The sequence below is a fragment of the Lentinula edodes genome, assembly GCF_021015755.1.
Source record: "Lentinula edodes strain Le(Bin) 0899 ss11 chromosome Unknown C8R40scaffold_2, whole genome shotgun sequence".
Taxonomy (NCBI): domain Eukaryota; kingdom Fungi; phylum Basidiomycota; class Agaricomycetes; order Agaricales; family Omphalotaceae; genus Lentinula; species Lentinula edodes.
The window spans coordinates 1,444,378-1,469,461 of record NW_025764308.1 but is presented as its reverse complement, the minus strand read 5'-3'; the positions used below and the strand labels follow the sequence as shown (position 1 = coordinate 1,469,461).

Genomic DNA, 25,084 nt, shown 5'->3' with positions numbered 1-25,084 from the left:
ATAAACTCAGTGCATCGAGCTTCTGCATCGAAAGTGATTTTTATACTTGACCCAACGGCCAAAGCGTGAGTTACCGGCATCTCTTGGGACAGATAGGATGCCCGATAGGGATACATACTCGAGTACATATACGGAGTCGGAGAGGTTCTCAAAGACACTATAAATTCATCGCATGGTTCTGTCGTGTTTCCTTCTTCATTTCAGCTAGTCATACTCAATGAGAAGAAGCTACATGTTGCAAGTTGTTTGTATGTTTTTCGTCTAAAGATCTCATTGGAGAGAGTTGACACCCGGTGTGTCACATAGTATGTTCAGGAGTCCTTTGTATACGCATTCCAAAAAGAATGTCAACGAAATACCGATTATCTTGTCCAACCACGGGCTCGCAATTGGTTTTTCGATTCGTAGTTGATTGGGATTGATGGTGTGAAACCTGGTTCATTTGATGAGGATGAACACATAGTAGATTGTTTATATCCCACACATGTTGTAAGGACGAGATTATATATGGGAGAAAGTGTGAATATGCTACCATTTGATATTATGTTTTCTTAGGCTTCCGTCCAAATATGTAGTTCGCAGTGAGAACTGGTCCTGCAGTTGGAGGCCGCTGAATACCAAGTCTGCCTTGAGAGAGGTCAAGAACGCTCCGAGGGTCACCAGGTGCACTTTGACCTGCTCGCAATGCAAATTCGCCTGTGACGGTTTTCCTCCTCTCCCGATCATGAAGATTTTTCATGGATATCGGAGTAGCCATTAAGTGGTCCTGTGGCAAAGAAGCATGAGACAGACGTACAGCTGGAGAGATAAAGCGCACAATATAGTTTCCAACATTTCGGCTCAGTTGAGAAACGGCATCCTGATTTCGGAAACGCAGCATTTTCTGCATATTCCACCGAGTCTTTGGGCGTAACAACCCATTTTGGCCATATTCCAAGGCCCTCTCGGATTCTATAACGTTCTGAGTGCCGTGGACGCCAGTTTTGATAAGGTCCAATGGTTTCTCTGCACGTAGCTTGTCCTGCAAAATTTCCCGTCCTATTGCACGAGCAGTGATTTCCCATCGAAGGTCTTTGTGATTGTCAACAAGCTCTAGAATTGCGACTGGGGCATTGTCGCCTGGTCGGTTCCCAAACTTGTGTATTCTGGTATACCCGCCGGGCCGTTCAGCATAGCGACTGGCAAATGTTCCGAAGAGTTTAGGCAAGACCTCGGGCTTTAACAGAAAGGCAGATGCTCTTGCTTGGGCTGACCGGTCCCCTTTCTTGCCCAGCGTGATGATCTACAGCATATGAGAAGATGTGCGGGCAAGGATTCTGGATCTGGGTACCTTTTCCGCTAGCCTTGCGGTATCTCTCGCCTTCGGGAGAGTTGTTTTTATCTGCTCATGCTCGAAAAGGGAAGTGACCAAATTCCTGCAAGGAAATCCGATAAGTAAGAAGATGGCGCGAGTTGGGCATTACTTGCCGAAGCATAAGCATTCTGTGGGATGTTGACCGCGAGAATTTGCGGAAAGCAACGCCATGCTTCATGACGGTCAAGAGTAAGAAATATTGCGCCGAGAATGTAAGTCATTTACGTAACGCGCTTGAACGTTTCGTTTCGAACGACTCTAGTGCGACAATCAGGCGACAAGATTTCTGAACTGCGGTGAAATTCAACCTCTATATATAATATCGAATAGTATCATCGTGTATCGTTAAATGCTCAATTTATCGGAGAGTTACTATACTGACTCTAATTTGAAGATATTTGAAGGTCGTGGGAAATTGGCACTGACCGGGCGTTTTAGCGCGGCTCCGTCTTTTCCTCAGCCTGTTCTTCCATCTTGAACCATGTCTATTTTCCGAATTGCTGCTAGATCCTCAATCATTCCGCGGGTTGCCTTGAATGCCTCTTACAGGACAAGACAACAAATACTTCTGCGTTCTTACTCTGCTGCGGCGGGCCTCTCCAAGTCGGATATCGAGTTGCGTGTGTTGGATGTACTGAAGGGTTTTGAGAAAGTGGATCCATCTAAAGTATGGGCTGCTCTATTTGTCCTATGAAACTGCTTACAGGGTTTCTCTCAGCTTACGTCAACCGCCTCTTTCGAAAAAGACCTCGGGTTAGACAGTTTGGATGCTGTTGAGGTGGTCATGGCAGTAGAAGAGGTATTCCCATTACTCCTCATCCTCCTCCTTCTTGACGCGATTATAACGCAGGAGTTTGCGATTGAAATACCGGATGCAGAAGCAGACGAAATTCAAACAGTGCAACAAGGTTTGTTCCCTACACAGGTGACCTGTGCTCTTACTTATGTTCGCGCGTGAACTAGCTATCGACTACGTTGCCAAAACTCCCGAAGGTTGGTCGAAATGCATTTCATACCTCGCTCTATATACTCATACCTTTCTAAGCTCACTAAAATGCCCTCGGAATTATCCGCCAATGTATTCGTCTACCCTACCATAATCTAGGTAGTTTTTAATTGCGGGATTTCACGGACCGGAAATGTTGAGGATTGTTCTTTCGTCCCGCTGATCAGTGGCTGAGATAGGCGTTTTGGACAAGGGATTTCTTCCCGGTGATCGAAATGTAGCTTCTACACTGATACGGCGTGGTTTATAGAACAGCTACCAAAGACAATATTATTTCATATCTCCTCTCCTGTTTCCCTCACAATCAAACGTGGATGTCTCCTTTCGTCAATAGAAAGATCGTCGTTGACGAACCTCTCTTGAAAGTTGGATGCACACTCGGCGAAGGTTGATTGAGAACTAATGAGAGGACTCTTCTGAATGCTTCTTCTTGTTCACCTCTAGGTCCTCTGTATGATCCGGTCACTGCTACATTACATTTTGTCGACATAATTGAAAGAAAGGTGTCGTCTTAGCAATGTTCAATATTGCGATTCTCTGCCTATTAAACCATGCTCGATTAGGTTCATCACTTCAATACCGTCGATTTCACTCTTACTACGGACCTATACAACGTACCTATAACGAGCATTGTACTGCGCCGGGATGCTCCAGGAGTAAGGATGATAGACATCGCAAGTCAAGCTTTGTATTAAGGGTTTCTTTGTTTTTCTTAGTTGGCCGCTACCACGGCTCGAGGTTTTGCTTTACTCGATCCAGATGGTTCTGTCGAGTATCTGGCCCAACCGTTACCTGAAGAACATGTCCCCTTCACTCGTTTCAACGACGGTACCTGTGATGTTAGAGGCCGATACATTGCTGGAACTGTATATTCTCCGGAACACGGAATCCCTGGTAAATTGTACATGTATGACCCCGATAATCAAATTTGTACAACTGTTGACGAAGGTCCCTTTACGGTATGAATATTTGTAACCTCTATCTTTGAAGGAAATCTGACAAGAATCCTGACCCAGGACTCCAATGGATTGGGGTTTAGCCCCGATGAGAAAATCCTGTGAGTCCATATACTGTATACTATTCATGTGTTATTCTATTAAGACCTCATCCCGTCCCCGACTAGTTATTTCACAGATTCTTTCAGAAACATCATATTCATGTACGACTACGATGTCCAACACGGAAAATTGAGCAACAGGCGTAACTTTATTGAAGCCAAGGAACTAGGTTATAGCGGATTTTGTGACGGCATGTGTGTCGACGCAGACGGCGGTTGGTCTCTAATGTTTACTCTGATTACACGGTAAAACTAACGATCCATACGTGTGCACGCTGCATAGGTGTCTGGAGCGCTAGGTAAGTCAATCTTTTGCTCATATCCTCTATCGGCACCATGTCTTCCTATCTCAGGTGGGGAGATTCCCGGGTCTGCCGATTCACAAGTTCTGGCGCCGTGGACCTGGAAATCGTTTTTCCAAGGGTGCTAAAAGTGACCTCGTGTTGCTTTGGTGGTAAGTTGGATAAAAAAATTACTTCGAGCTGTTTTCATTCATCCAACAATTCGAAGGACCTGGGAATGACCAACTTTATGTTACCTCTGCGCATTGTGGAGCCAATAATGTTGAGGAAAACGGTCTGCAATCTACCTATCCCGACTCTGGACACCTTTTCGTTGTGAATCTTGCCGGTAAGTATAGAGGACGTTCCCGACATTCGTTCGCCGGCTAGAAACTCGACAATCGGTCTCCCTGAAGGCGTTTTTGGCGGAATCTGTGTCTCGCAGTTGGTTCACAGAGGATATTTGTCATTCCATAGAAATAACGTCTTCTATCAGTAGTTTGCTCCATTCCCTTTTTATTCTTCCTATGAACCCGTTCTTGATCTAGTATGTATGTAGATTTTACTTGCTATTTTCCTGAAACTCACCAAAGTGTCGAAAGATATGCTATGCTGACCAGAGGAACTCTGGCGCATTAATCAACCCGAGAGTCAACCGCGGGGGTACTAAATAGGGGCTACGCTCAGCTCCGGGTATACTACTATTAGTAGTGAGTCACCCTACTGTGACGCATGACCTGTGACGTAGGCGTGATCTGTGACTGTACAGTTGAACGAATGGCTTTCCCACATTCGTTACACAATCCCATCACGACAATCGGCATATCACTAGGCCTTCCACTCAAGACTCTGCAAGGTATGTAGCTTGTAAATCTGCTACTTTACACTCAACTTAACAGTATTCCTCCATTCTCAATCATCAGGTGCGACTTTTGGACTTTGAGGAACAAATTTGAACTGGAACTGACTTGGAGAGGATAATAGACAACACCATGGCCACTTTCTCTTCGACACCCATCGTAATCGATGGCAAGGGACATCTTCTCGGTCGGCTGGCCTCGATCATCTCCAAGCAAATTCTTTCCGGACAGAAAATTGTTGTTGTAAGATGCGAGGAGATCAACATCTCTGGAAGCTTTTTCCGAAACAAAGTTGGTTACTTGTTCAGTTCAGAGGACAGTCGGACATATCCTTAACATACATTCTCCAGCTCCGATACCACAACTTTTTGCACAAACGCCATATTGTCAACCCCAAAAAGTCCGGACCCTTCCACCACCGCGCTCCTTCCAAGATCCTTTACCGTGCCATTCGTGGAATGACCCCGCACAAAAGTCCCCGTGGTGCCGCTGCCCTTGAGCGTCTCAAGCTTTTCGAAGGTGTTCCTCCACCATACGATCGCAAGAAGCGTATGGTTGTCCCTGAGGCTCTTCGGGTCCTGAGGTTGAAGCCCGGCCGCAAATACTGCACCGTCAAGGTACGTGAATGCGGGCGACGAAGGATAATCTCTTGTTCAATTGTTATCCATCACAGCGTCTATCTCATGAAGTCGGCTGGGGCTACAAGGATGTTGTTGACCGTCTGGAGGAGAAGAGAAAGATCAAGGCTCAGGCTTTCCACGAACGCAAGGTATGAGGATCGCACAACTATTTTGTACAGTTCCTCAAATATCTCCATTCCTAGACTGCAGCAATCAAGCTGCGCCAAAAGGCTGTCGTTGACTCCTCGTCATCTTTCCCCAAGTTGGCTGAGCTTGGATATTAGATGGTTGAATATCATTATCATACCTTTTTGCCGTTGCCGTTATGCATTTACGGGTCATGTAACTGATATGCCGACTACTATACACTATGACATGCTTCTGAGCGAAATTATCAGTGAAAAAAATGTTCATAAATATGATTATGTATCTAGTTGGATGGCAGAATGACTCCGGTATGACTGTCAGTTGACGTTACGCTTTGTGCCGCGAATTGCCGAAAGATCAACTTGACTTCCTCCTTCAGTAAACTTTTTCTCCATCCTTTTCTTCCCTCCGTTCCCCTTCGTCCTCACATGTCCGACTCCTCCGACCATAAACGAGACTCCGGTAAGAATCTTTCTCTAATCGAGACTCAATATCACCAGCTGAAGCGTCGATTCTTTTTAATTTTTTTTTTTCGGTTAATGTCAGCTTCGCCGCCGCAGTCTCGTTCCCCTTCGCCGTCACCTCAGGACACTCTTACTCTGAGAGCCCTAGTGAGCACCAAAGATGCAGGTGTAATTATTGGAAGAGCTGGTAAAAATGTTGCCGAACTGCGTGAACAAACCGGCGTCAAGGCTGGAGTAAGCAAGGTCATCCAAGGTGTTCATGAGCGGGTCCTCACCGTCACTGGTCCTGTAGAGGGCGTAGCAAAAGTATGCCTGCTATCTGACCTGATTTCTACTTTTTTTCTAACGTAAAAGTATCCAGGCGTATACACTGATCATTTCTCAACTCGTCGCTTCCAATCCTTCTTCACCAATCACCGCGTCTCCTTCCTCTTCCCATACTACCGTGCGGCTTCTGATCTCCCATAACCTTATGGGAACCATTATTGGTCGTAACGGTCTTAAAATCAAAGCCATTCAGGATGGCTCGGGTGCCCGTATGATTGCATCTAAGGAAATGTTACCTCAGTCGACCGAACGTATTGTTGACGTTCAGGGTTCCCCGGAAGCCATCGGGCTTGCCATTGAGGAGATTGGAAAGTGTCTTCTTGAGGATTGGGAGCGAGGAATGGGTACCGTCTTGTATCACCCTGGAACCTCCGAAGAGAGAACCGGTTCCAGACGCTCTACCAACGGCCTTTCTTCCTCTTCCTATAGCGGCTCTCGTCGTCCCAACGGCGACGCCCCTCGCCGTGCCACGTCACCCAGCTCTCAGCAGGCTTCCGTAGCTGCACAGCCTACCGCTAACCTGCGCACGCAGAATATTTCCATTCCTTCGGACATGGTCGGATGCATCATCGGCCGTAGCGGTACGAAAATTACCGAAATTCGTCGCTTGTCCGGTTCCAAAATTTCGATCGCCAAGGCTCCTCACGATGAGACTGGAGAGCGAATGTTTACCATTGTCGGTACACCTGAGGCGAACGAGAAGGCCTTGTTCCTGCTTTATAATCAGCTGGAGAGCGAGAAGGAAAGGAGGGTTGGACGCGAGGCTCAACAGCAACAAGAATTGCAGGACTGAGCAGGGTTCTTTCCGAACCATTGACAGCCTCTTCAGGCTATTCCTCTCCCTATCAATCTTATTTAAATCCCCTTGATTGAAGGGTGTCTATGTAGAATGTACCAATAATCCCTCAAACATCGGTCCGATTTTGGACCCTCTCTTTATCTCTCTTTCCTGGCCGACCAAATCACTCGTCTGCTGGCTATGCGCCCTCACATCCAAATCCATCATCTTGGTGCTCTAAACTGGAGCCTTTCCCATTCCACCAATTTCTCCACGATGTCTCGCGTCCTTTACTCTCCTGGCCATAATTGAATCCTCTCGATTGCTGCAGCAATATACGCTGGCCACTGTTGTTGTCGTCGTTGGAGACGGGCTCTTCGTAAAAGTATGCATACTTACGTTATAGCTTATCGGTCAGGTAGTTGGTGTATATATATATGTATTTCATTTCGTTACATATATTGTTCACTGCTCAGCACCATTATGTAGATATTCTTGGAGAAATGGACATTTTGTAAGAAGAAAAGTTCCTTTTTCAGTTGATCGGAGAACTTCTACGCGTTTCCATGGATCCGCCACCATCTCTTCCTCCCCGACCAGGCGTGTCACAAAACAATATCATACCGCCGTCTCAAACAGCTGCTTTTGTTTTACGTTCTGCTCTCACAAATCCTTATTCTCAAACATATTCTTCTCATTATGCTCAAGCTTATATGCACCAATACAACGGGATGCCTTTTACGAACGCCCAAGGATATACGATGTCCTCTACATACGATCCGAATGCATATGTGAATAATAACCAGAACCAGTACTTCACCCAATCCACAGCTGGACCCAGCTTTTCGAGGCCACAGAACCAGAGCAACGAAGGGATCAAAATACAGAGTTTTAACCAGGCAAATTCGGCTTGGTATCAGGCTGGATACGAGGGATGTACATATAGAGGCTGCAAATTTACTGGTTCTGCTAAATGCGTCGAGATTCATATGATGGATCGGCACTTGATATATCCTCCAGGCTGGGATTCACGCAAGAAAAAAGACTGGGACGCTGACCCCAGTCTCAAAGGGTGTGTTTGTCTCTTTCGGCAATTTCTTGATTTGACTCATCCTTGGATATCTCAGAAAACCCATTCTAATTCAAGGAACGAACCTGACACTCGATACGCCGGACGCAATAGACGCATGGGTGGAAGAGCGGAAAAAACGCTGGCCTAGCAGCACGCTGATCGCTGAGAAAAAGCGAAAATTCGAGCAGGCTTCTGCAAGAGGAGAACTTTCCGTAGAGTCTCTGGGATTGTTTTCCACAAAGAAACGAAGGGTACAGGATCCTTATGAGGGTAATGAGAGGAATGATCATGCCCGTGGTGGAAGAGCAAGAGGCAGGGGTAATGACTGGACTCCGAGGGGTTCATCAGATTCTGGGTGGAGAGGAAGGGGCGCCAGGGGTAGAGGTAGAGGAAGTTCGTTTGGTCCTCGAGGAGATAACACGATCAATCGCGCGCTGGTGCTCGAGCGTGAAGTGTCACCTCAGGTGCAAATACACGAACCCTTGAAGGAAGAGAAAGACAGAGATGGTTCTGCCTCAGACAGCGATAGCGAACCCGAAGTCCTATCATCTAAGCCTCCTCCAGTACCAGAAAAACAGGTGAATGTACCCCAAATTACGTCCTCCGTTCCGACTCAGTCTAATCCCAAAACGGTGGCCAAAAATCCTCGACCTCAGCCCAAAAAACCACCACCCAATCCGTTCGCTCCTAGGACGAGCTTGTTACGAAACGTGAGTTTGGCTTCATTCTAGTTCGTATCATTTATCTGATCCCCAGAAATCAGCTTTTACTTCCTGAAATACGAATGACTGTGTCCAATTTGTCTCAAGCCATCCGATTTCTCGTGGATAACGATTTTCTTGACGGTGTAGAGCTTAAGCCAGGAGAAGCGGACGCAGTTCCCATCCAAGTCGTTGGCTCAGTTTCGACTTCCGGTGAATCATAACCCATCAGGCCCTTATAAATACGCTGCAGTTTGTCCGTTCAGTCGATATAGCATTATAGAATAATTTGCACAAAATATAAGTATTGAAAGCAATTATAAGATATATCGTATAACGCGTTAGTGCAAACCAGATTCATCACTCTCACTACCGCTCTCACTATCACTTTCGTCCGAGCCTGCCATTTCATTGGGATCAATATCCAACGTCCTTCGTTCAACTTCAAATCCATAGCCTGCAAGACCAGCGTCAATTTCATCAGCTTTGGAAGGAGCAGTTACTACCACTGCAACTGAAGATTGAGACTCGAAAAGGGGTAGGAAATGGCTGCGGAAAACGGAAATGATATCTTCTTTGGTTACAGCTTGGAATTTCTCAAGCAGCTCCATTTGATGATTCTGCGGTACACCTTTCAGGGCCTGATTGGTGAAAGACACGATGGCAGCTCGACTAGCTGTGGATACAGTTTTGGTAACTCCATAAACGATACTGCTCTTTGCTGCATCCACGGTAGTGTCATCAAGAGTTACCTGAAGATGTTTATATTAATGACGACGGGCAGTTGAGAGCAGGAAGACCATACCGTGCCATCGGCGAGGCCTTTGATGACCGTAGAGGCAGCCTTGAATGCACCCATACTGTTTGAGCTCTAGACAACACTTGGTCAAATTTTCGCACAATCAGTGGACCAATGATCTTACTCGATAAAGAGAAAAGCTAAGCAGACCGGATTCCACATCCAGCGATACGTATGCGCCATAAGCCAAACCAGATCCCCGGATATAGCGCCATAAATAACTCTCAGTTGCGTTTAACACTTCAAGAGCTACACGGAATGCAGGATATTGAGGGTGGTCGAAACCCTGGATTCCTTTTGATGTGTGGATCACATATGAGCTCTCAATGGTAGGAAGACTCATGACGAGAGCCTGAGATGCGATAAGTCTGGGACGTGAGCTCTGGAGTAGATAGACTTCTCGTACCTTTTTGACGGGATTAGCACCAACGGGACTAAGGACCTCGGCAGAAAATGGGATGGGACTTAGGGGTGCTTCCTGCAAGTATAGAATCATCAGATTGTTGGCGAGAAAAATGGTTTGAAACACATACTGGTACGTCTTGGAAATACTTCCTCCATGTGCTACGAGGGTGATTGATCTTCAAAACATTACCGCTTACGGAGAAACGCATCCCAGAAGGATCAATCACTATGATTAATTAAATTTTGAGGAAAGAAGGTAAGTGGCACGAGGCTTCTCACTGTGCTTTCTGATCTCGTCAAAATCTGCGATAACTCTTTCTGGAGACTCTTGTAACTCTTTTGCAAGTTTAGGGACAAACTCCACTTGAGGGAGGACACCACCGGCACGAGAGGTAGACTTCTCGCTGAACATTAAATCAGCCCATAAGGAACTGAGTACAGTGCTTCCATCTCTCTTCATCTCTGGGAGAGATTGCTGTACTTTAGCGATGGTGACCGCTAACCTGAAGATACTTGTTCAGAAGGTTTCTTGTGTAATCTTCATGAAAGACTCACCGTTCCTTGTCAAATTCACTACCATATAGTAGGTCCTTGAGCCAGGCGATTGCGGTTTCATAGGCGGCATTTTCAACTTTGATGGTAATGCGAAGCGTTTCGGCGAAAGAGTTCGCAATACCCAGTCCGACCTCATAAGATACAGTTTCATCATCGAGTTTGTTAATCACCTCTTCGTGACTAAGCCGCTCGCCAGATTGACGCTTCACTGGAAGGGCGAAGAAGGCAGAGAGGTATGTGGATATGTGTCTGTATATATCATGAGAAGAAGCTGTAGAATAAAGCCTTGCGGCTTACTTTCGTAACCGCTGAGGTAAGTTCTCTAATGAGAAAAATGCGGTAATGCTAACAAAGTCAGACTTGATGTTGGTCAGTATGAAGTACGATGAAATTTGGAAAAAGGTATCCACCTCTACGTGATCATATTGCACGAAGAAAGGCAGCTCATCTCCGTCAGAGGCTATGATTTTGGCTAGATCTGAACTTGATGGAGTAGGTAGAGCAGATCGGCCCCTCCCTTTCTGTTGGACACTTTGCACAGGTATCCAAGAAATACTCTTCACACTGGGAATCTGGAATTGTGTAAGAACTTCTGTGGGAATGGGCTTGTCATGTTCAGCCTTGGCTTCCTCGAGTTCTTTCGCAGCAGCTTTGATACCCTCAGGACCAAGCCTCTTGACTTGTGCAGCGAGGCGTTTCTTCTCGTCCTTTTCCAGCTTTGCAGCGAGGGCTGCAGAAGGACGTCCGATGACAACAACAGATGAAGGATCGATATAGTACCTACGATGTTTCAAGGTGAGTGAGGGTTAATTTTGGAAGACGATCCCCTTACTTTTGAAGGAGGTTAGTCCATTGATTGCTGGTCCACTTCTTGACGGCAGCGTATGCATCAAATTCGGCCATAGAGGGCGCAAGCTCCGATCCATCCTCAGCACCATACAGATGATCTGTGATCACAGTCCCAGAGAAAGTGTCTCCTTTCGCAGATTCCAGTTTGCTTCGGAGCTGGGAAATTGAGAAGGTCTATTCAAAGCACATGGAAATTCAGACGTACTTGACGTTCGTCGCGGTTAATGACCATAGCCATACGTTCCATATCAATACCCTCATTGACAATTCGCTGAAAGCTGGCCTTGAGCTTTTGATCAAAGGTGTCAAGGTTTTCGGTCGACACGGATCCAACATAGATAGGCATAGAAACACGCGTCGCTCTAGTATCTTCCGAAAAGTAGATGTAGGTGCTTGAAGAACACACGAGTGAGCGAAAAAACTTGAGGCGAGTGAGAAAGACTCACCATAATGGTGACTCAATTTCGACATATTCTTTATTCAAAGGAGCAGCAGCAGATGAAGTGAGATAAGTACTGAGAACATCCAAGGCCTGCAACACGATTAGCGCAAAGGAACCGAACAAATCAAGTTTACGAACCTTTCTCTCTAAAAATTCATTTGGAGCCGGGCCTAAGAAATTGATGATAATTTCACCGACACCTAAGTTTCAAGGACAGGAAGTTATGAGTCTGTGGGTAAAAAGGTCATCTGAGCGGACGTACTTTCGTCCTGTTCAGGAAATTCTATAATTTTTTTGATAGACTCTTTGATTGGGGGTCTGATAGCACTTGGTGTCTCTAGGAAAGGACGCTTCCAACCCTCTGGCTTTGGACCGCGATTCTGACCGTGTGCTATGAGGCTAGGTTCCACTTGCTCTTGCACAACCGATAACAACGATTCAGTCCCGCTCGACAGCTTTCCCGCCACGATCAGAGACAGATTGTGGGGCACGTAATAAGATCCATGATACTCCCGGACTTGGAAGGAAGTATGATTAATCATTGCCAATGTTAGAGCGGAAAAATATGATTACTTTGCTCGACAGTTAATCTCCGAAGCGCTTCCATCAGTCCGCCAGTTTCGCTGCGGTATGCACTACTGGGGGGATCAAGAAGCCGTTGCATGCTGTGATTGAAAGTAAGTTGGTGATTGTTCAACGAGAAGGAAAGGACGAACCCGAGCGCCATAAGATCGCCTGAAGTATTTTCTCTTCCTTGCATTTCGCTGTAGACAACCCCAGAATCATGCCCTTTTCCATCTATGTGATGAACCTAGATACTGTTGAGGCTTTGATGTGCTAGAGGAAGATTTATCGCCTTGCCTCTGTAATGAACCTTTCGTCTCATGATTAGCACAGCTAATTTCCACGTAGGGAACACGATACATACCCAGCCTTGGTTATGGTAGGATAGAGAATATGATCTACATATATCGGCAGTAACTGGAGGAATCCTTGTTCTCCAGCAGTGGAGACAGTGTAGGCAGTATGGTCTGTGTCTGTCCAAGCGTTTGTTCCATTTGAGAATCCACGGTTGGCCAAATGATCGATGATCCCTTTGTATGGGTACTTCTCAGAGCCCATAAATACCAAGCTGTGGAGGAGGATTATTAAAGAGAAATTTCAGGCAAGGATTGTGAACATACTGTTCCAAGGTATGAGGACATCCCGAGTCATTGAAAACTAAAAGGAGCGTCAGAACCAGTGTTGGAAGAGAGGACCTTGCGCACTTTCTGTGGGCACTACAAAATAGCCATTTACGATAGGCGCTGATACAGAGTGTCAGACACGAAATCAGACGCGACCAAAGATAATGCACACCTTCATAATCGAGATGTACAATGCTTAAACCAGTAATTCTGCTCCTGTATTTGGATACGACAACCTCTGCAAAGTCTAGTTTAAACTTCTGAATGAGATCGAAGTTGCCAAAGACTTGTGGTGTAGTAGACATGGCGAACGATGTAGTGGTAGAAGACAAAGGACGAGATGCAAGCCGAAACGGGAAATTATTTAAATGTTTCCTAATGCCACCGCAACCGGTCTGTTTGTGAAAAGTATAAGGAGAGGATGGAAACCCGATGCTTTTCAGGCTCCGCCTGGCAAGAAGGGGTATACAACGAGAGATAGAGCGAAGCATCCACCACTGTCCTGACCGCGCTCGAAGGGATGATTACGTGATTCGAAATCAAATTTTTCTTCGATCACTTTCCGGCAGTCGTCGGCTGCACTCAAATCATCATACTCTTCCGAACTTTTTCAGCTTTCCCCGGTAGACCTTTGTTTACTAGTCGAATCCATGTCATGACCTCCAAAAGGCCTTCTCTCACTGCCGAACAACTAGCTCTCTCAGAAGCTCGCAAAGCGAAAAAGGCGAAGCAGAACGTGGCAGCTCCGACTACGGCTTCTCTGGTCGACGAGGTGAAAGGGCGTATCATAGATCGGAAGTGGATTCAAATCAAGGACGCTGATAATGTCCCAAGTGGCCATCGCGTAAAAATTCTCACCTGGAATGTCTGTCGATTTCGCTTCTAGAATTGACAAGATCGCTTGAAATTGACGTTGAATCAAAGTTACTCGCACAATGCCTTGTCAGTACGTTGTGATATGCTTCGCAATCCGATCCATTCCTCTCATGAATTAACCCACAAAGGACGAGAACTATTCCCAAATAGCGATTGTCTAAAAGCAGTCCAACGGGAACATATGCTTTATCGTGAAATGTTACAACACAACGCCGACATTTTATGTCTTCAGGTATGTACATGCGTTTATGACATGCATTTACGAGGCGACCCCATATTTATTTCTTACAAAGGAAGTAGATCGTTTAGAGAAATTACTTCCCGTTCTCGAGAGCGCAGGTTATGCTCATAGATACGCAGCTGGTCCAAACAAAAAACACGGTTGCTTAATAGCGTTCAAGAAAGACCTTTACGAAGAAATGGGTCTAAAGTTGATATTGTATGACAAAGAGAACGTACGCGATACGGACGAGGAAGGAGTTAGCCTGTGCGGAAGCACTTTCCGTACAAGAAATATTGGTCACATTGTAGCTTTGAAGCATACGCAGTGCGATGAAGGCTTGGTCATCGCGACGACACATCTATTCTGGCATCCAAAGTTAGTGACGTCTAGTCCTCTTCCTGTGTCATTCTAACATTATGTATATAACCATATAGATATGTGTACGAAAAAGCAAGGTTAGTCTTAAGTTCCAAGCACCTGAAGAAGCCGGTGCCATCGCTGATTCACAACGCAGACAAGCGGCAATATTGAAAAGGGAAGTTGTGCGATTCAAACAATCCATAGGCCACGATGATTGGCCATGTATCATCAGCGGGGGTGGGTGAAAATGCCGAATGCCTCAGTTATTGAATTCCAACCCAAGATTCGACCAGACTTTAACTTCACTCCCGACGACCCTGTATACTCACTCATAGTCGGTGATCCTGTACTCCCCGTGCAGGAAGAAAAACTTAGGCCTTCCTATGTTGTCCATACAACGATAGATCCCGTAGTTGCCACCGGAGCTAGTGAAACCACCGATGGCAACAATGAGAACGAGGAAGAGGGCGCTGATCCCGATAAAGTCATCACCAACGCGCGCGCAGCCCGACCTGTTGATGGATTACTCTCGTTATCAGAGTTGAAAAACCTGTTTCTAAGCTCTGGTCCTCCGCTGAAAAGCGCCTACGACAGTAGTTTGCGGGGATATCTGGAATCTTTCAGCGAGTCTAACAAACCAACAAGGACTTTTGGGGATAGGGTTTCTATTCCATCTTCCAGACTAGGTGGATATGAACCAGAATGGACAAGCTATACATTCTACTGGAAGCTAGTTCTTGGTGCGTTTCAACCGAGAGAGAGTTTTCACTGCTGAAGTACTGTATGTATTGCAGATTATATCTTCATCTTAGATGCTCCGCAGAGTCAATCAACGATCACCGGTGTCCTATCCGGACATCGCACTGAAGACCTCCAGCCAGGACTCCCGCAATTGGGAGTCTGCGGGAGCGATCATGTGTTGCTCAGTGCGGAAATAGTTTTCACGCCTACTTTGACGTAGCCAGTGCTTAGCGTACTTGTAAGTTTGAACATGCTATAACACTATAGAGCGCAGCGATTGTAGCGAGAGACATGTAAAGAATTTAGGAATTAGGATGCTTGTAATGAGCGACTGTCCATGGTAGGTAAAAAAAAAACAAAATAAGTGGAAGGGGAAAATGTATCGACGCTGCGGTGTTCCGAGATAATATTAATACTTCTTCAAGTCAACTGATGCGGCCCCAGATCTATGCACATACCCAGAAAAGACACAAAGAAACAAAAAAAATCATCCCCACACATCTACCGCGCCCTGTCTGAACCATCCAATAAACTATCGAACAGCCCCCCTGCCGACTTCTCATTCCGCAGCTGAATCATATAAACGATACCCGTCCGAGCACCTCTATCGCTCAACTCGACCGCCACACCAGTTTTCCCTACCCTCTCAACACCATCCGTTAAGACGATCGTCGAAATCAAGACGGTGTTATTTTTGTCATCGGCCTCGACTACAAGCTGCTTCACGTTTGTCGGGCTCTCTTTATACAATTTGAGCTTAGCGGTACCAAGCGATTTCCACTGGGCATGCTGTTGCTTCAAAAAAACTTTACATTTGAAGGTAGCCGTTATGGATGATGTGACAGGCCCGGTAGGAAGCGAGGAGCTTTCGGCTACTGGAGAATTCGGGGGACTGGGATCAGCAAAGGATGTCTCAGCGAGGGCCCGATTGAACGTTGCTGATGGCATCAGGGGCCGGGGCTGGGGTGCATGAAGTGGAGTTCCAAAGGACTGCTGTCTTGTCATGGTGTCGTTGACATTCATGTTATTCGGAGGATAGCCATTAGGAGGCATGTTGTTATAACGAGGGTGGTCCTGTTGCGCCGAAAGAGAACGAGTGGACGGAGATCGCCGGCCAGGTGGGTTGGCCTGCATGGGTGGTTCAGACGGAGGTCGCGGGGGCAAACCGTCCATGAAAGGTGCGCGAGGTTGTGGATGATCGAATGGTGGACCACCTTGCATAGAAGGAGCGGCCATATTACGTGCAGGACCTCCAGGATATGGATGCTGCATAGGACCTTTCATAGGAGGAGGCGGAGGGCCGGGAGCACCACGACCAGGGCCAGGGCCATATGGAGGGTACGCCTGGTGCTGTGAACCGAGGCTAGGATTGCGGGAAACCGGGAACACTTGCCCAATACCAACAGAACCGCTATTTGCTGACGTAGGCCGTTGGTCATGGAACGACGGGAGCCGTTTTGGTGCTGATGGAGGTGAAGCCACATTGGACATACCCATCCTCGAAAACTGATCGCTGAGGGATCCACTCTCCGAAGACCGTGGAGATTGTTGGTTGAACGATGATGTACGGGAGGCTATTGATTCCATTCCTGGGGACGGTTGCGATGGAGGTGAGGAAGTTCGACTTATAGGCGGAGAACTAGCTTGTGAATGTCCACTTGGCGAAGCAATCGGGACCGGCGACCGTGGAAGTCCACCCATGACCGGAAGTGGGGGCACAGGGGGAGGAGCTTGCTTTGAAACTGGACCAACTAAACGGGAACATAAGCAACAAAAAATCCGTAACGAAAATTTCCTACCTGAGCTTGCAAATTCAATGCATTCCCTGAAATCTTTCATCGCGGCGTCTCGTTCTTGACGTGTTTCTAAGCATAATGTAAGGGTCTCTTTCCTCATGATGTGAACCTGCATTTCCGTGTCTGAAAGAAACTGTCAATAGAGTTTGCAGGATCATATTGGTTTGATCTTACCTGATCCAGGTACTTCCGAAGCGCGTAAAACCTTACCGGTCAGGGGAGGATAACAAAGCCACATATCAGGTCCGTTTGATCCCGAAGTTGCGCGCTCCTCGAGAGACATGCGCTCGCAAACAAGGAATAAGTCGGATAAGAGGAAGATATGCCCGCGTCTGTGCACAATTTCTTGACCAGTGACTCGAGGAGTAACGCGGATGACCAGATCCAACGAGCATCGCATCTCCCGTGTATATGTCAGTGAAGGAGGTGACATCTGCAGTTTGACAACCTGTATATGGATGTCAGTACGTAAAGTTTTTTTTCAAAACATATCTATGTATGAACAATGATGAACGTGCCTTATGGGTCATGGTAAAAATATCTATGCAACGCGCTGTGGAAAGCCGACGTTCTAAATCCGCGATTGGCATGGACAACGTAGCTGTAGAACTATGGCTCGTAGTTGTAGACACTGTTTCTCGAGACATCCGGTCTCTGTTGTGCAATGAAGGGCAGAAGTCGAAAACAAGTCAAGAAACTCACCCTGCAGATACTCCACTATCCCTCGTCGAATCACTTCCGCTGCCAGGAGTAACTTCGACCTCACTTATTCTATGAGGCAAGACGGGGGGGCCAGATTCGGTACGCATGTCGAGCACAACCTCGTCCTCGAGTTCATGGGCAGCATATTGTGGAGCGGGTGAATCGTCAGGGTATCCTACTCGTATGCTTTCTCGCTGTTCTAACGTTTCAAGTAGCCTTTCGAGCTTGTCGACTGCACCAACAAGAAGCTTGTAATCGCTTCTTCCAGGGGCAGTGCTCTTGAGCAATCGACCATAGAGTTTCTTGTAGTATTTTAAACGAGCTTTTGGTAAAAGGAAAAGCGTGTCAAGAGTCCATACTTCGTTGCCCGTAGACAGAGCACTTGATGATGACATATTCGCAAGTATGGACCCAAGTTTTGGATTGGACTGGACTGGGTCCCACATATCAAAGCCCGACAAAAATTTTGAGCAATACGTGGAGTATGGAGCTTCGAGGTCGTCAATCTATAGAAATAGTTAGGATCAGAAGATCAGAAGAAATTTTTGAAGGATCACTCGCCCATCGCATGAGTAAATCGCCTAAGGCCTTGGGAGAAGAGGGATTTGTTCCAATCTCCTTGAGCTTCTACGGATGAAATACATAAGCCACGAACACGGGTATGTATGGGAACTTACTGTAAGTAATGAACGATTGGCCTTGTAAACTGTCTCTATACTTCGAAACATTGAATCTAGCTCCGAAGGTGGAAGATTGGACCTGGACCATGCTGCAGCAACTTTCTGAAGGAATTTGAGGACGAAGACCAGGAACGCGTCACGCAACACGAACCCGTATTATAGCCGTCAACTGATCAACATATGCCCTTTCCGTGTCAATGAGATCGTTCAAAGGATTGGTCTTTTTAGGCTTCGCTCCCTCGAATGGCGTATTTGGGGACAATGGAGTAGTTGGTGTCAAAGGTACGGCTGTAGGTTGAGTTAAAGATGGTCGGCAAGAAAGAGGAAGCTTTGGACGCACATGAAGGCTCATAATTAGGCAGTGAACCTGGATGAGTAGGTCGTAAAGTAGGAGAATCCGAAGACTTGGATGGAGTTCGCGGAGGTGTCAGTGGTTGGTCAAAATCATCGGGAGGTGGCGGCGGCAATTTATTCCTGAGGACGCTGCTCATGAGTTCAAGAAACAAAGTTGCTGGATGCTTCACAGCAAGCAATCATTCCAGTCACATCCGCACGTGGCACTCTTATATATCGAGAATCAGAGATTTTTGGGTCAACCACGTGCATCGACCGATGTCTTTCGAAATCACCGATGTCCTCAGAACATGGAATACGCTGAATCCCCAAGAACGAAATCAACTTCACAGACTTTCCGCAGAAATGACCTTCCACCCACTCCTAATAAAGGATGAATCAACGATGCGCAAGCTGCTAGCTCCAGCCCTCGCCGCCGGGTCAATTTCCGACAAAGACTATGCCTTTGCTGCAGCGCGTCTTGGTTCATTGTCCAACTTTTATTATTTCAATGCTAGTCCAACTTTTTCCACTCATGGAACTCGTCTAATGATGAATGTTCTGCTTCCTGTCAAATAGTATCATCATGTAGGCCCGGCCATAACCGCAGTAGTTGTCTGCGAAACCGGCTCACTGGTTTTGCGAAAGCGTCCATCAGCCTTTATACGCGGTTTCTTCCTTTTTCCTATCGCATTTGCTGCTGCAACACTATCGACTCAGTCAGCAATAGCTCGACGAATAGATTCACTTTGGGAGGGCCTAGACAACCCTCTAGGTGTTGGCAAGGTCATCCACGCTCGCATACGAAAGAATGAGCAAGGGGTTTATTCGGGTGAGTCCAAATGTAGCTTTTGCGGAAGTGCCGTCAGCTTACACATGCAATTTGAGAACCCTCGTCCTCTGAAGGGCTGAATCCCGATTTCGTTTCTGACACCGTCGAATCATCCTTTGATGGTGAACCGTCCAAACCTCTATCATCGCCAGAACCCGCTTCTCCCTCTTCTCCTTCTCCACCTACACAATCAAATGCGTCCAATCCTAACTCCCGATGGGATGAGATACGTGCTGCTTCCAAAGGCCAAAGTGCTGTTTCTACTTGGGACGAAATCCGTCAGCAGAATGCGCGCGCGCAGATTCCTGGCACCCACGATAACCAAGATCGCTCTAGTTCATAGACTATGATCATCTTATGAGAAGGAAACCATGAACATAAGAATACAATTTAACAAGACGCATAAGATACATGTAAAATAAGTGATTTATATTGTCAACAATAGGCGGAAACATTACATTGATGCCCGTAAACCATGGAACGGAACTGTCTGTAAGTACACAAAAGGTACCAAAAAAAGTACGAAGGCAGCAAGGAAAATAAGGTATGTCGGCGGAAAGAAATTTCGAAAGCTTTTGGATATAATACAGAATAAAATTGCGGGGAACATTATTCAGTAAGATGAATCATGACTGTGGTGGCTTGTGCCTATCGCACTTGCGGAAAACCATCCAGGTGCAGAGTGAAATTCAGGAGGAGTTGACCTTGAGTGACCGTCTTCATCGAAAATCGTATTGGCAGGCATAGGAAGTCCAGCGGTGCCATCTTCCGGGACGTTGGAATTTCCCTTCCTCCACAATGACGACGACGAAAATGGATACAACGGTGCACCCACCTCTAGTGGTTGTTTGTGGGCCGTCATCCTGACGATTTCTCGCATAAGTCCTTGGAGAAGTCGTTCCTGTCGAGCTATGAGAAGAGATACCGCCGGTATTAGCTTTCACGCATGAAATAGACAATAGCCCAATTTACTTCCAATTGGCGATTTTTCGCCATAAGCTAACATAGCAAACCTACAAATGTACAAACATGATCAATCTAGTTTCGGGCTGAATTCAAAACTCACCTCAAGACGTTGATCTCGCCCCATACAGTGGATTCTCTGTCACTATCTCCGACCTCAATGAAATATTTGCATAGCTGGACTTGTACGACAGCGGCTAGATACCAGCAGATCTACAGTACAAAACAGTCAGCCGTTTCATCGCAGCAACTAAAGTAGCACCCAGTAGCACCCACAGTGACAAAAGGATGTAACCTCGTGATATCCAATGATGTGGCCGTTAACATGTAATATGCCGCCAATATACATCTTGCGGAATGAATGCAACGAGCAGTAGAAACATTATCTGGGTCATTAAAGTTCACGTATGGATTGTGTAGTGTGATCACGGCACTATAAGCCAATGGTGAGTTTACAATTCATCTCAAAAGATACCGAAAAGAGAAAACATGTAACTCACGCATGGGGAATGATGTGCACCATGTAAAGGTCGGTATCAAGGTTACTGCCATCGGGCACATCCGTGACACCATTGTTATTTTTGAAAATGTGCGGCAGGCTATCCAAAAATTCACGCGAAACGAGGTTATCGAGGGCCTCGAAACCTTCAAGATAGAAAGGGTTTTGATTCTTACTCGGCGCGGTTGGCGCGCGAAGGCTGCCGCGGACATTAAAGTCAGTGACTCTACCGAAAAGCATGACTGCTTTGACAAGGAGGACGAAAGAATCGGTATATTGAGGAGGGTGGCGGACAAAAACGTCAGGCGTCGCGATATCTTGAGGATTGCTTGGCATTGGATTCTGTTTTACGGATTGATACTGTCACCTGGACTTTAATGTGAGCCTTACTTACCTCGGATGCAAAGTCTTCATTGCGCAAAGGGAGTTCGGTTCCTATATCGCGTTCGTCAACAGAGTGGATCCAGCCTCCAACGGATGCTATTCGATCGAAAAGAATGGTCATCCACCAGGTGCGGCGTCGTGACTCGAGATCGCGAAGATCTTTCGGCGGGGCAAGATATGCCCCAGGAGATGTATTACCATGAGTAGAAAATGTCCCGGGATAATTGAGACGGAGAGGCACACTAACCCGCGTTTGAAAGGCGGCAAAAATCCAGACTTCAACCCAGCGACCCTCTTGATAAAAGTACCAGGAAAGCAATATACATGCTTGCATGACGGAAAATATATCTTCACCTGTCAAATAGCTTGAGATTTTGGTACAGATTAATGCTACCCAGGCCTTCTCACCGGTGCTCATACACTTATCGATATAGTGGCGCGTCTTTGAGGCATGCCAGTCTCCGAAAGTGTCGCTATGATAAACGAGCAGGAGTGGATCAGATGGAGGGCAGCAGAGCAGATTCTTTCATACCGGCGGGTACCATCAGGTAGAATGACAATATTATGTGGTGACCACCGTGATGCGGAGGCACACTGAGCAAAGTTAAATTGATTTACGATCAATGCACCACAATCTACTGTAATGCTCACAATAGCGTGAAGGATGGCTGAATGAGGGAAGCCCGGATCTTTGGGTGACAAATGCATTGAGGCAAGGAAAGAAGGTCGGTGGAGAACTCTAGAACCACATGGATCGCATCTGAAGAATACATCTATACTGCAAAAAATATAAGCAATTGCCCCGCATATCTCACAACGATAGAATACTCACTAATGATTGAGCGTTGCGGGATCAGGCAGGTCGGGGTTCCATCCAATAAACAATAGTTCCATGAAGGGGTCACCATTTGCACCAATGTCAGGGCTTGAGCTTTCAGCGCGATATGATGGGTCCGCTATTGATAAAGCGGCATGAGGTAGTGATATTCCTTTTGGAGAAGGGCTTTGTGAGGGAACAGAAGCTGTGGTGCTAGGTTGAGTCGGAGAAGTGGATCGGGCGTTGGCGTCCTTTTCGTATAGCTTGCTCTTCAAGGAACCTAAAAGCGATGAGGAGCCAGAAAATGCATACGACACGCACACAACGTACTGATCTGTTCCTCCAACTGTCTAATCTTCTCTAACGGGTCGGTCTCCGGAGCTAAGGTTAGACCTTCGACCGGATCATAGGAACATTGGGGTTCGGTAGGATGTCTATGTAGTATGCAACAACCTTCAGGTAAAGCTACAGGGTTACGAGGAGAACGTACGCATAGCCAACTGGGGCTGGCACAGATATTAGGGCCTGCCATTGTCTGTGCCGAGTAAGCTGTAACACCAACACCGATGAGGGCGGGAAGGGACCCACTTAACGCAAGTACCACAGTGAGGACGTGCGGCATCACATTTCTAGCAGAGAACTTGGAAGTTGAATCACTGAGACCGAAGAAAATTGAAGCACATACGAGTTTCCTTTTCACAATGAGGACGCGACGCATCACATTAGTTTTCTTTCCACAATAAACGCTAAATTCCACCTTTTACGACAGGAGCGACATGCCTGAAGAGCCCGACATTTGGTGAAGTTAGCAAGTCTTTCACGAGGTTTTAAAGACGTAGGAACCTGGTTTCTACGAAGAGCTGGTCTGCCTTGTGAGCTCGTTGCAACCTTGGGCATAAGGAAGTGTGGCGAAATGCTATCGATTAGTTGAAATAAATGGCAATATCAGAGGAAATGGGATATAATCCGTTCAAGTTGGATCCTTTGGCAGAAGATGGAAATTACGAGCAAAGTACTAGCGAAAGAGACACGGACAGAACCTTGAAGGAAGTTCAAGTTTGCCTTTATACACTTCACGTGAATTGTACACATACATACTCATTATATATACTAACATCACCAATGACCATCGACCCGATATATACAACCTCTTCGACGACAATCGTTATCTATAATATAGTAACGCGAATCGCACAGTGTTCGTATAATGAGTATTTCCGACCTAAGTGTTCCAGCTAGAAATGTGGGTCCTCTGATGAAATCATTCAACAAATCCTTTTCCGCCTGCATACATAGTCGGTTATCCATCATAGTGAATTACGAGCATCCTTTCATGAATTCGGATCCATGTTGTGATATCAAGATCTGCAAAACGACTTCAGGAACCTGGAAGAGCAGTCTCCGTTGTGCTCGATAGTGAGACTTACAGGATGGTTGCTACGACGGTTCTCGTGTGAGCTAGGCGTCGGAATTCCGTCAGATAAATTCCTGTGAAAGACCAAAGCAGTCAATGGTTACGAACAACGGAAACAAGGGGGGTTATACCTTGCCAGGTTCCGAGATTGAGTGACCCGTTGGTTATAGGTATAGATATAGTCGATCCGACCAAAGACGATTTGGTATGAGAAACGCTGATGGATATAGACTTGCATGAGATAATGCCTCTGGAAGGATCCGTCATTCCTTACGAATCACTAGGATGAGAATCATGAATGGATGCGGCTATCAAGAATGGAAAGGACACACTCTGGACCCTCATCGGTATGAAGCCAATCCAAGCTTTCCGGAACAACGCAATCCAACGCCATGTCCATATCTAAAAATCTCAATTTTGCACGGCATACCATAATGGTACAGGAGATATCAACGGACCTCTTCGAACATCTGCATCCAGATCGCGCCGGGGATGATGGAAAACGAATTTGAATACCCACTGGATACCCATCGATGATTGCGAAAAGAAGCAACTGACCTGGATCCCAGTTTTCATTCAGAGTTAGAGCACAGGATGTATGCTTTCTGTGGATCCAGCATCAGTTCAGGATTTGAAAACTGCTGTAACCGTTGCTTGCACAAAGAGAAAGAGCATCCCGACCTAGAACATTGAACAGTGTTAAGAATTGGATGCTCATATATAGTCAGCCGTCCGAACCTACTTGAACATCCTTCAACCCGGCCTCAATTTGAGAGGTGACCTCGTCAGTAATTAGATGACATCCTTTAGACCGTCGACCCAGCGAGAACGTCCGTTGCCATCCCATGATATAGTCAGGATATAGTTCAGGTCCAAGATGAGATGGGAGTCAATTATATTCTTGACTAACTGTGAAGCATTCTGTAAAATTTTCAGGTCTACATTGTACATATTAATTGCCCCTCCAAGGACATCCACCTTGGCTGCATGACCGTAGGTTATTGCATTTACATACATGTTGTACAAATCAAAAGAAATTCTCGAAGAAACAGCCGATGAAAAAGAATGAATTGTGTACAAATAAGAAATAAGAAAGTGGCTAGTGTAAGACTCGATGCTACTATGGTTCACAGGGTACTTCCGATTTCTTGAATATTGCGAATAACGTCTTAAATTTTTGAGTAAATAAAAATCTGAGTAGATAGTCTTATTTAGAATCATGTTAAGCTTGTCTTTTGTCTTACATGTTAAAGCAGATAAGGCATAAACAGAGCGTCGGACCATGACCGAGGGAAAACAGGGTACTTGGGTCACACTGAGTCACATCAATGCCGCTGCTCGGCACTCTGGCACACTTGGCCATTTGATGCTGGGTTGAGGCAGAACTTGTGTTGATCACGCTTTTGGAGAGTGTCAGAGGTTTGCCGAGGCTACGGCATGAAGCTGGAATCAAATATTGTCACGTCGCATACCCTCTTCACTTTATCTGCTTGTCGAATTTTTACAACACATTGGATTGCTTTTAAATTTGCTATGCTAGCTGATGAGAACCTCTACTTA

At 46.2% G+C, this 25,084-nt stretch overlaps 11 protein-coding genes across 11 annotated transcripts; 6 read left to right on the top strand and 5 right to left on the bottom strand.

Annotated features, from left to right (window-relative positions):
- Positions 1-389: 389 nt before the first annotated feature.
- Positions 390-1,680, bottom strand: C8R40DRAFT_269012 (ribosomal protein L17). The gene is made up of 5 exons (XM_046234547.1): positions 1,663-1,680; positions 1,468-1,612; positions 1,331-1,415; positions 818-1,282; positions 390-766 (listed from the first exon to the last, which is right to left on the bottom strand). Exons 2-5 carry the CDS (start codon positions 1,530-1,532, stop codon positions 542-544), a joined length of 840 nt encoding a protein of 279 aa, XP_046091732.1. The 5' UTR covers positions 1,533-1,612; positions 1,663-1,680; the 3' UTR covers positions 390-541.
- A 137-nt stretch (positions 1,681-1,817) lies between these two features.
- Positions 1,818-4,408, top strand: C8R40DRAFT_1233821 (SMP-30/Gluconolaconase/LRE-like region-domain-containing protein). The gene is made up of 13 exons (XM_046233340.1): positions 1,818-2,021; positions 2,073-2,153; positions 2,205-2,262; positions 2,318-2,347; positions 2,805-2,863; positions 2,924-3,016; positions 3,077-3,319; positions 3,377-3,417; positions 3,484-3,632; positions 3,701-3,716; positions 3,771-3,871; positions 3,928-4,249; positions 4,301-4,408. Exons 1-12 carry the CDS (start codon positions 1,836-1,838, stop codon positions 4,086-4,088), a joined length of 1,218 nt encoding a protein of 405 aa, XP_046091731.1. The 5' UTR covers positions 1,818-1,835; the 3' UTR covers positions 4,089-4,249; positions 4,301-4,408.
- A 282-nt stretch (positions 4,409-4,690) lies between these two features.
- C8R40DRAFT_1033212 (60S ribosomal protein L16) lies at positions 4,691-5,462 on the top strand (the record flags this gene model as incomplete). Its single annotated transcript, XM_046223327.1, has 4 exons — positions 4,691-4,849; positions 4,909-5,175; positions 5,232-5,327; positions 5,382-5,462. The coding sequence occupies 4 exons, from the start codon at positions 4,691-4,693 to the stop codon at positions 5,460-5,462; spliced, it is 603 nt and encodes a 200-aa protein (XP_046091730.1).
- A 402-nt stretch (positions 5,463-5,864) lies between these two features.
- C8R40DRAFT_1192676 (cytoplasmic protein) lies at positions 5,865-7,185 on the top strand (the record flags this gene model as incomplete). The annotated part of the gene is made up of 2 exons (XM_046233062.1): positions 5,865-6,095; positions 6,151-7,185. 2 exons carry the CDS (start codon positions 5,865-5,867, stop codon positions 6,907-6,909), a joined length of 990 nt encoding a protein of 329 aa, XP_046091729.1. The 3' UTR covers positions 6,910-7,185.
- A 229-nt stretch (positions 7,186-7,414) lies between these two features.
- C8R40DRAFT_1081102 (uncharacterized protein) lies at positions 7,415-8,944 on the top strand. The gene is made up of 3 exons (XM_046227122.1): positions 7,415-7,966; positions 8,022-8,676; positions 8,730-8,944. Exons 1-3 carry the CDS (start codon positions 7,461-7,463, stop codon positions 8,889-8,891), a joined length of 1,323 nt encoding a protein of 440 aa, XP_046091728.1. The 5' UTR covers positions 7,415-7,460; the 3' UTR covers positions 8,892-8,944.
- A 64-nt stretch (positions 8,945-9,008) lies between these two features.
- On the bottom strand, positions 9,009-13,209 carry C8R40DRAFT_1034126 (Metalloenzyme, LuxS/M16 peptidase-like protein; the record flags this gene model as incomplete). The annotated part of the gene is made up of 20 exons (XM_046223400.1): positions 9,009-9,419; positions 9,473-9,538; positions 9,591-9,818; positions 9,873-9,944; positions 10,000-10,097; positions 10,151-10,374; positions 10,427-10,675; positions 10,724-10,785; positions 10,837-11,206; positions 11,259-11,431; positions 11,481-11,667; positions 11,722-11,807; positions 11,856-11,917; positions 11,980-12,234; positions 12,291-12,382; positions 12,434-12,528; positions 12,642-12,849; positions 12,902-12,938; positions 12,986-13,024; positions 13,077-13,209. The coding sequence occupies 20 exons, from the start codon at positions 13,207-13,209 to the stop codon at positions 9,009-9,011; spliced, it is 3,147 nt and encodes a 1,048-aa protein (XP_046091727.1).
- C8R40DRAFT_268680 (Endonuclease/exonuclease/phosphatase) lies at positions 13,077-15,465 on the top strand. Its single transcript, XM_046234546.1, has 8 exons — positions 13,077-13,769; positions 13,829-13,850; positions 13,909-14,012; positions 14,074-14,378; positions 14,438-14,458; positions 14,518-14,600; positions 14,657-15,103; positions 15,158-15,465. The coding sequence occupies exons 1-8, from the start codon at positions 13,560-13,562 to the stop codon at positions 15,322-15,324; spliced, it is 1,359 nt and encodes a 452-aa protein (XP_046091726.1). The 5' UTR covers positions 13,077-13,559; the 3' UTR covers positions 15,325-15,465.
- Positions 15,372-18,842, bottom strand: C8R40DRAFT_267729 (uncharacterized protein). Its single transcript, XM_046234543.1, has 9 exons — positions 18,623-18,842; positions 18,434-18,570; positions 18,280-18,384; positions 18,164-18,229; positions 17,603-18,108; positions 17,419-17,554; positions 17,075-17,348; positions 16,904-17,023; positions 15,372-16,855 (listed from the first exon to the last, which is right to left on the bottom strand). Exons 1-9 carry the CDS (start codon positions 18,771-18,773, stop codon positions 15,606-15,608), a joined length of 2,745 nt encoding a protein of 914 aa, XP_046091725.1. The 5' UTR covers positions 18,774-18,842; the 3' UTR covers positions 15,372-15,605.
- C8R40DRAFT_1081092 (uncharacterized protein) lies at positions 18,774-19,867 on the top strand. Its single transcript, XM_046227121.1, has 3 exons — positions 18,774-19,128; positions 19,195-19,447; positions 19,504-19,867. Exons 1-3 carry the CDS (start codon positions 18,895-18,897, stop codon positions 19,788-19,790), a joined length of 774 nt encoding a protein of 257 aa, XP_046091724.1. The 5' UTR covers positions 18,774-18,894; the 3' UTR covers positions 19,791-19,867.
- C8R40DRAFT_1081090 (uncharacterized protein) lies at positions 19,868-23,179 on the bottom strand. Its single transcript, XM_046227120.1, has 16 exons — positions 22,954-23,179; positions 22,868-22,890; positions 22,796-22,802; positions 22,699-22,739; positions 22,601-22,645; positions 22,441-22,544; positions 22,126-22,390; positions 21,945-22,071; positions 21,826-21,887; positions 21,702-21,766; positions 21,304-21,647; positions 20,911-21,251; positions 20,687-20,843; positions 20,514-20,623; positions 20,420-20,460; positions 19,868-20,356 (listed from the first exon to the last, which is right to left on the bottom strand). The coding sequence occupies exons 1-16, from the start codon at positions 23,005-23,007 to the stop codon at positions 20,061-20,063; spliced, it is 2,082 nt and encodes a 693-aa protein (XP_046091723.1). The 5' UTR covers positions 23,008-23,179; the 3' UTR covers positions 19,868-20,060.
- C8R40DRAFT_1081080 (uncharacterized protein) lies at positions 23,167-24,428 on the bottom strand. Its single transcript, XM_046227119.1, has 9 exons — positions 24,267-24,428; positions 24,183-24,205; positions 24,083-24,129; positions 23,983-23,994; positions 23,857-23,926; positions 23,814-23,819; positions 23,656-23,741; positions 23,538-23,598; positions 23,167-23,475 (listed from the first exon to the last, which is right to left on the bottom strand). The coding sequence occupies exons 1-9, from the start codon at positions 24,369-24,371 to the stop codon at positions 23,469-23,471; spliced, it is 417 nt and encodes a 138-aa protein (XP_046091722.1). The 5' UTR covers positions 24,372-24,428; the 3' UTR covers positions 23,167-23,468.
- Between the last annotated feature and the right edge of the window lie 656 nt (positions 24,429-25,084).

Coding starts and splice junctions, on each gene's coding strand:
- C8R40DRAFT_269012 (XM_046234547.1), bottom strand. CDS start 1,532: ATGAAGCATGGCGTTGCTTTCCGCAAATTCTCGCGGTCAACATCCCAC. Junction 1,416..1,467: donor CACAGAATGCTTATGCTTCG/GCAAGTAATGCC, acceptor ATTTCCTTGCAG/GAATTTGGTCACTTCCCTTT. Junction 1,283..1,330: donor CCGCAAGGCTAGCGGAAAAG/GTACCCAGATCC, acceptor CATATGCTGTAG/ATCATCACGCTGGGCAAGAA.
- C8R40DRAFT_1233821 (XM_046233340.1), top strand. CDS start 1,836: ATGTCTATTTTCCGAATTGCTGCTAGATCCTCAATCATTCCGCGGGTT. Junction 2,022..2,072: donor AGAAAGTGGATCCATCTAAA/GTATGGGCTGCT, acceptor GGTTTCTCTCAG/CTTACGTCAACCGCCTCTTT. Junction 2,348..2,804: donor CGTTGCCAAAACTCCCGAAG/GTTGGTCGAAAT, acceptor GTTCACCTCTAG/GTCCTCTGTATGATCCGGTC.
- C8R40DRAFT_1081102 (XM_046227122.1), top strand. CDS start 7,461: ATGGATCCGCCACCATCTCTTCCTCCCCGACCAGGCGTGTCACAAAAC. Junction 7,967..8,021: donor GCTGACCCCAGTCTCAAAGG/GTGTGTTTGTCT, acceptor TGGATATCTCAG/AAAACCCATTCTAATTCAAG. Junction 8,677..8,729: donor GGACGAGCTTGTTACGAAAC/GTGAGTTTGGCT, acceptor CCCAGAAATCAG/CTTTTACTTCCTGAAATACG.
- C8R40DRAFT_268680 (XM_046234546.1), top strand. CDS start 13,560: ATGACCTCCAAAAGGCCTTCTCTCACTGCCGAACAACTAGCTCTCTCA. Junction 14,459..14,517: donor TATGTGTACGAAAAAGCAAG/GTTAGTCTTAAG, acceptor TTCACAACGCAG/ACAAGCGGCAATATTGAAAA. Junction 14,601..14,656: donor GCCATGTATCATCAGCGGGG/GTGGGTGAAAAT, acceptor AGATTCGACCAG/ACTTTAACTTCACTCCCGAC.
- C8R40DRAFT_267729 (XM_046234543.1), bottom strand. CDS start 18,773: ATGAGCAGCGTCCTCAGGAATAAATTGCCGCCGCCACCTCCCGATGAT. Junction 18,385..18,433: donor AGTTGACGGCTATAATACGG/GTTCGTGTTGCG, acceptor AAATTCCTTCAG/AAAGTTGCTGCAGCATGGTC. Junction 18,109..18,163: donor GCGATTTACTCATGCGATGG/GCGAGTGATCCT, acceptor CTATTTCTATAG/ATTGACGACCTCGAAGCTCC.
- C8R40DRAFT_1081092 (XM_046227121.1), top strand. CDS start 18,895: ATGTCTTTCGAAATCACCGATGTCCTCAGAACATGGAATACGCTGAAT. Junction 19,129..19,194: donor CCAACTTTTATTATTTCAAT/GCTAGTCCAACT, acceptor CCTGTCAAATAG/TATCATCATGTAGGCCCGGC. Junction 19,448..19,503: donor TGAGCAAGGGGTTTATTCGG/GTGAGTCCAAAT, acceptor ATGCAATTTGAG/AACCCTCGTCCTCTGAAGGG.
- C8R40DRAFT_1081090 (XM_046227120.1), bottom strand. CDS start 23,007: ATGCCCAAGGTTGCAACGAGCTCACAAGGCAGACCAGCTCTTCGTAGA. Junction 22,646..22,698: donor CACTGTGGTACTTGCGTTAA/GTGGGTCCCTTC, acceptor TACTCGGCACAG/ACAATGGCAGGCCCTAATAT. Junction 21,767..21,825: donor CTACCTGATGGTACCCGCCG/GTATGAAAGAAT, acceptor CGTTTATCATAG/CGACACTTTCGGAGACTGGC.
- C8R40DRAFT_1081080 (XM_046227119.1), bottom strand. CDS start 24,371: ATGGGATGGCAACGGACGTTCTCGCTGGGTCGACGGTCTAAAGGATGT. Junction 24,206..24,266: donor CCGGGTTGAAGGATGTTCAA/GTAGGTTCGGAC, acceptor TCAATGTTCTAG/GTCGGGATGCTCTTTCTCTT. Junction 24,130..24,182: donor GGGATGCTCTTTCTCTTTGT/GCAAGCAACGGT, acceptor CTGGATCCACAG/AAAGCATACATCCTGTGCTC.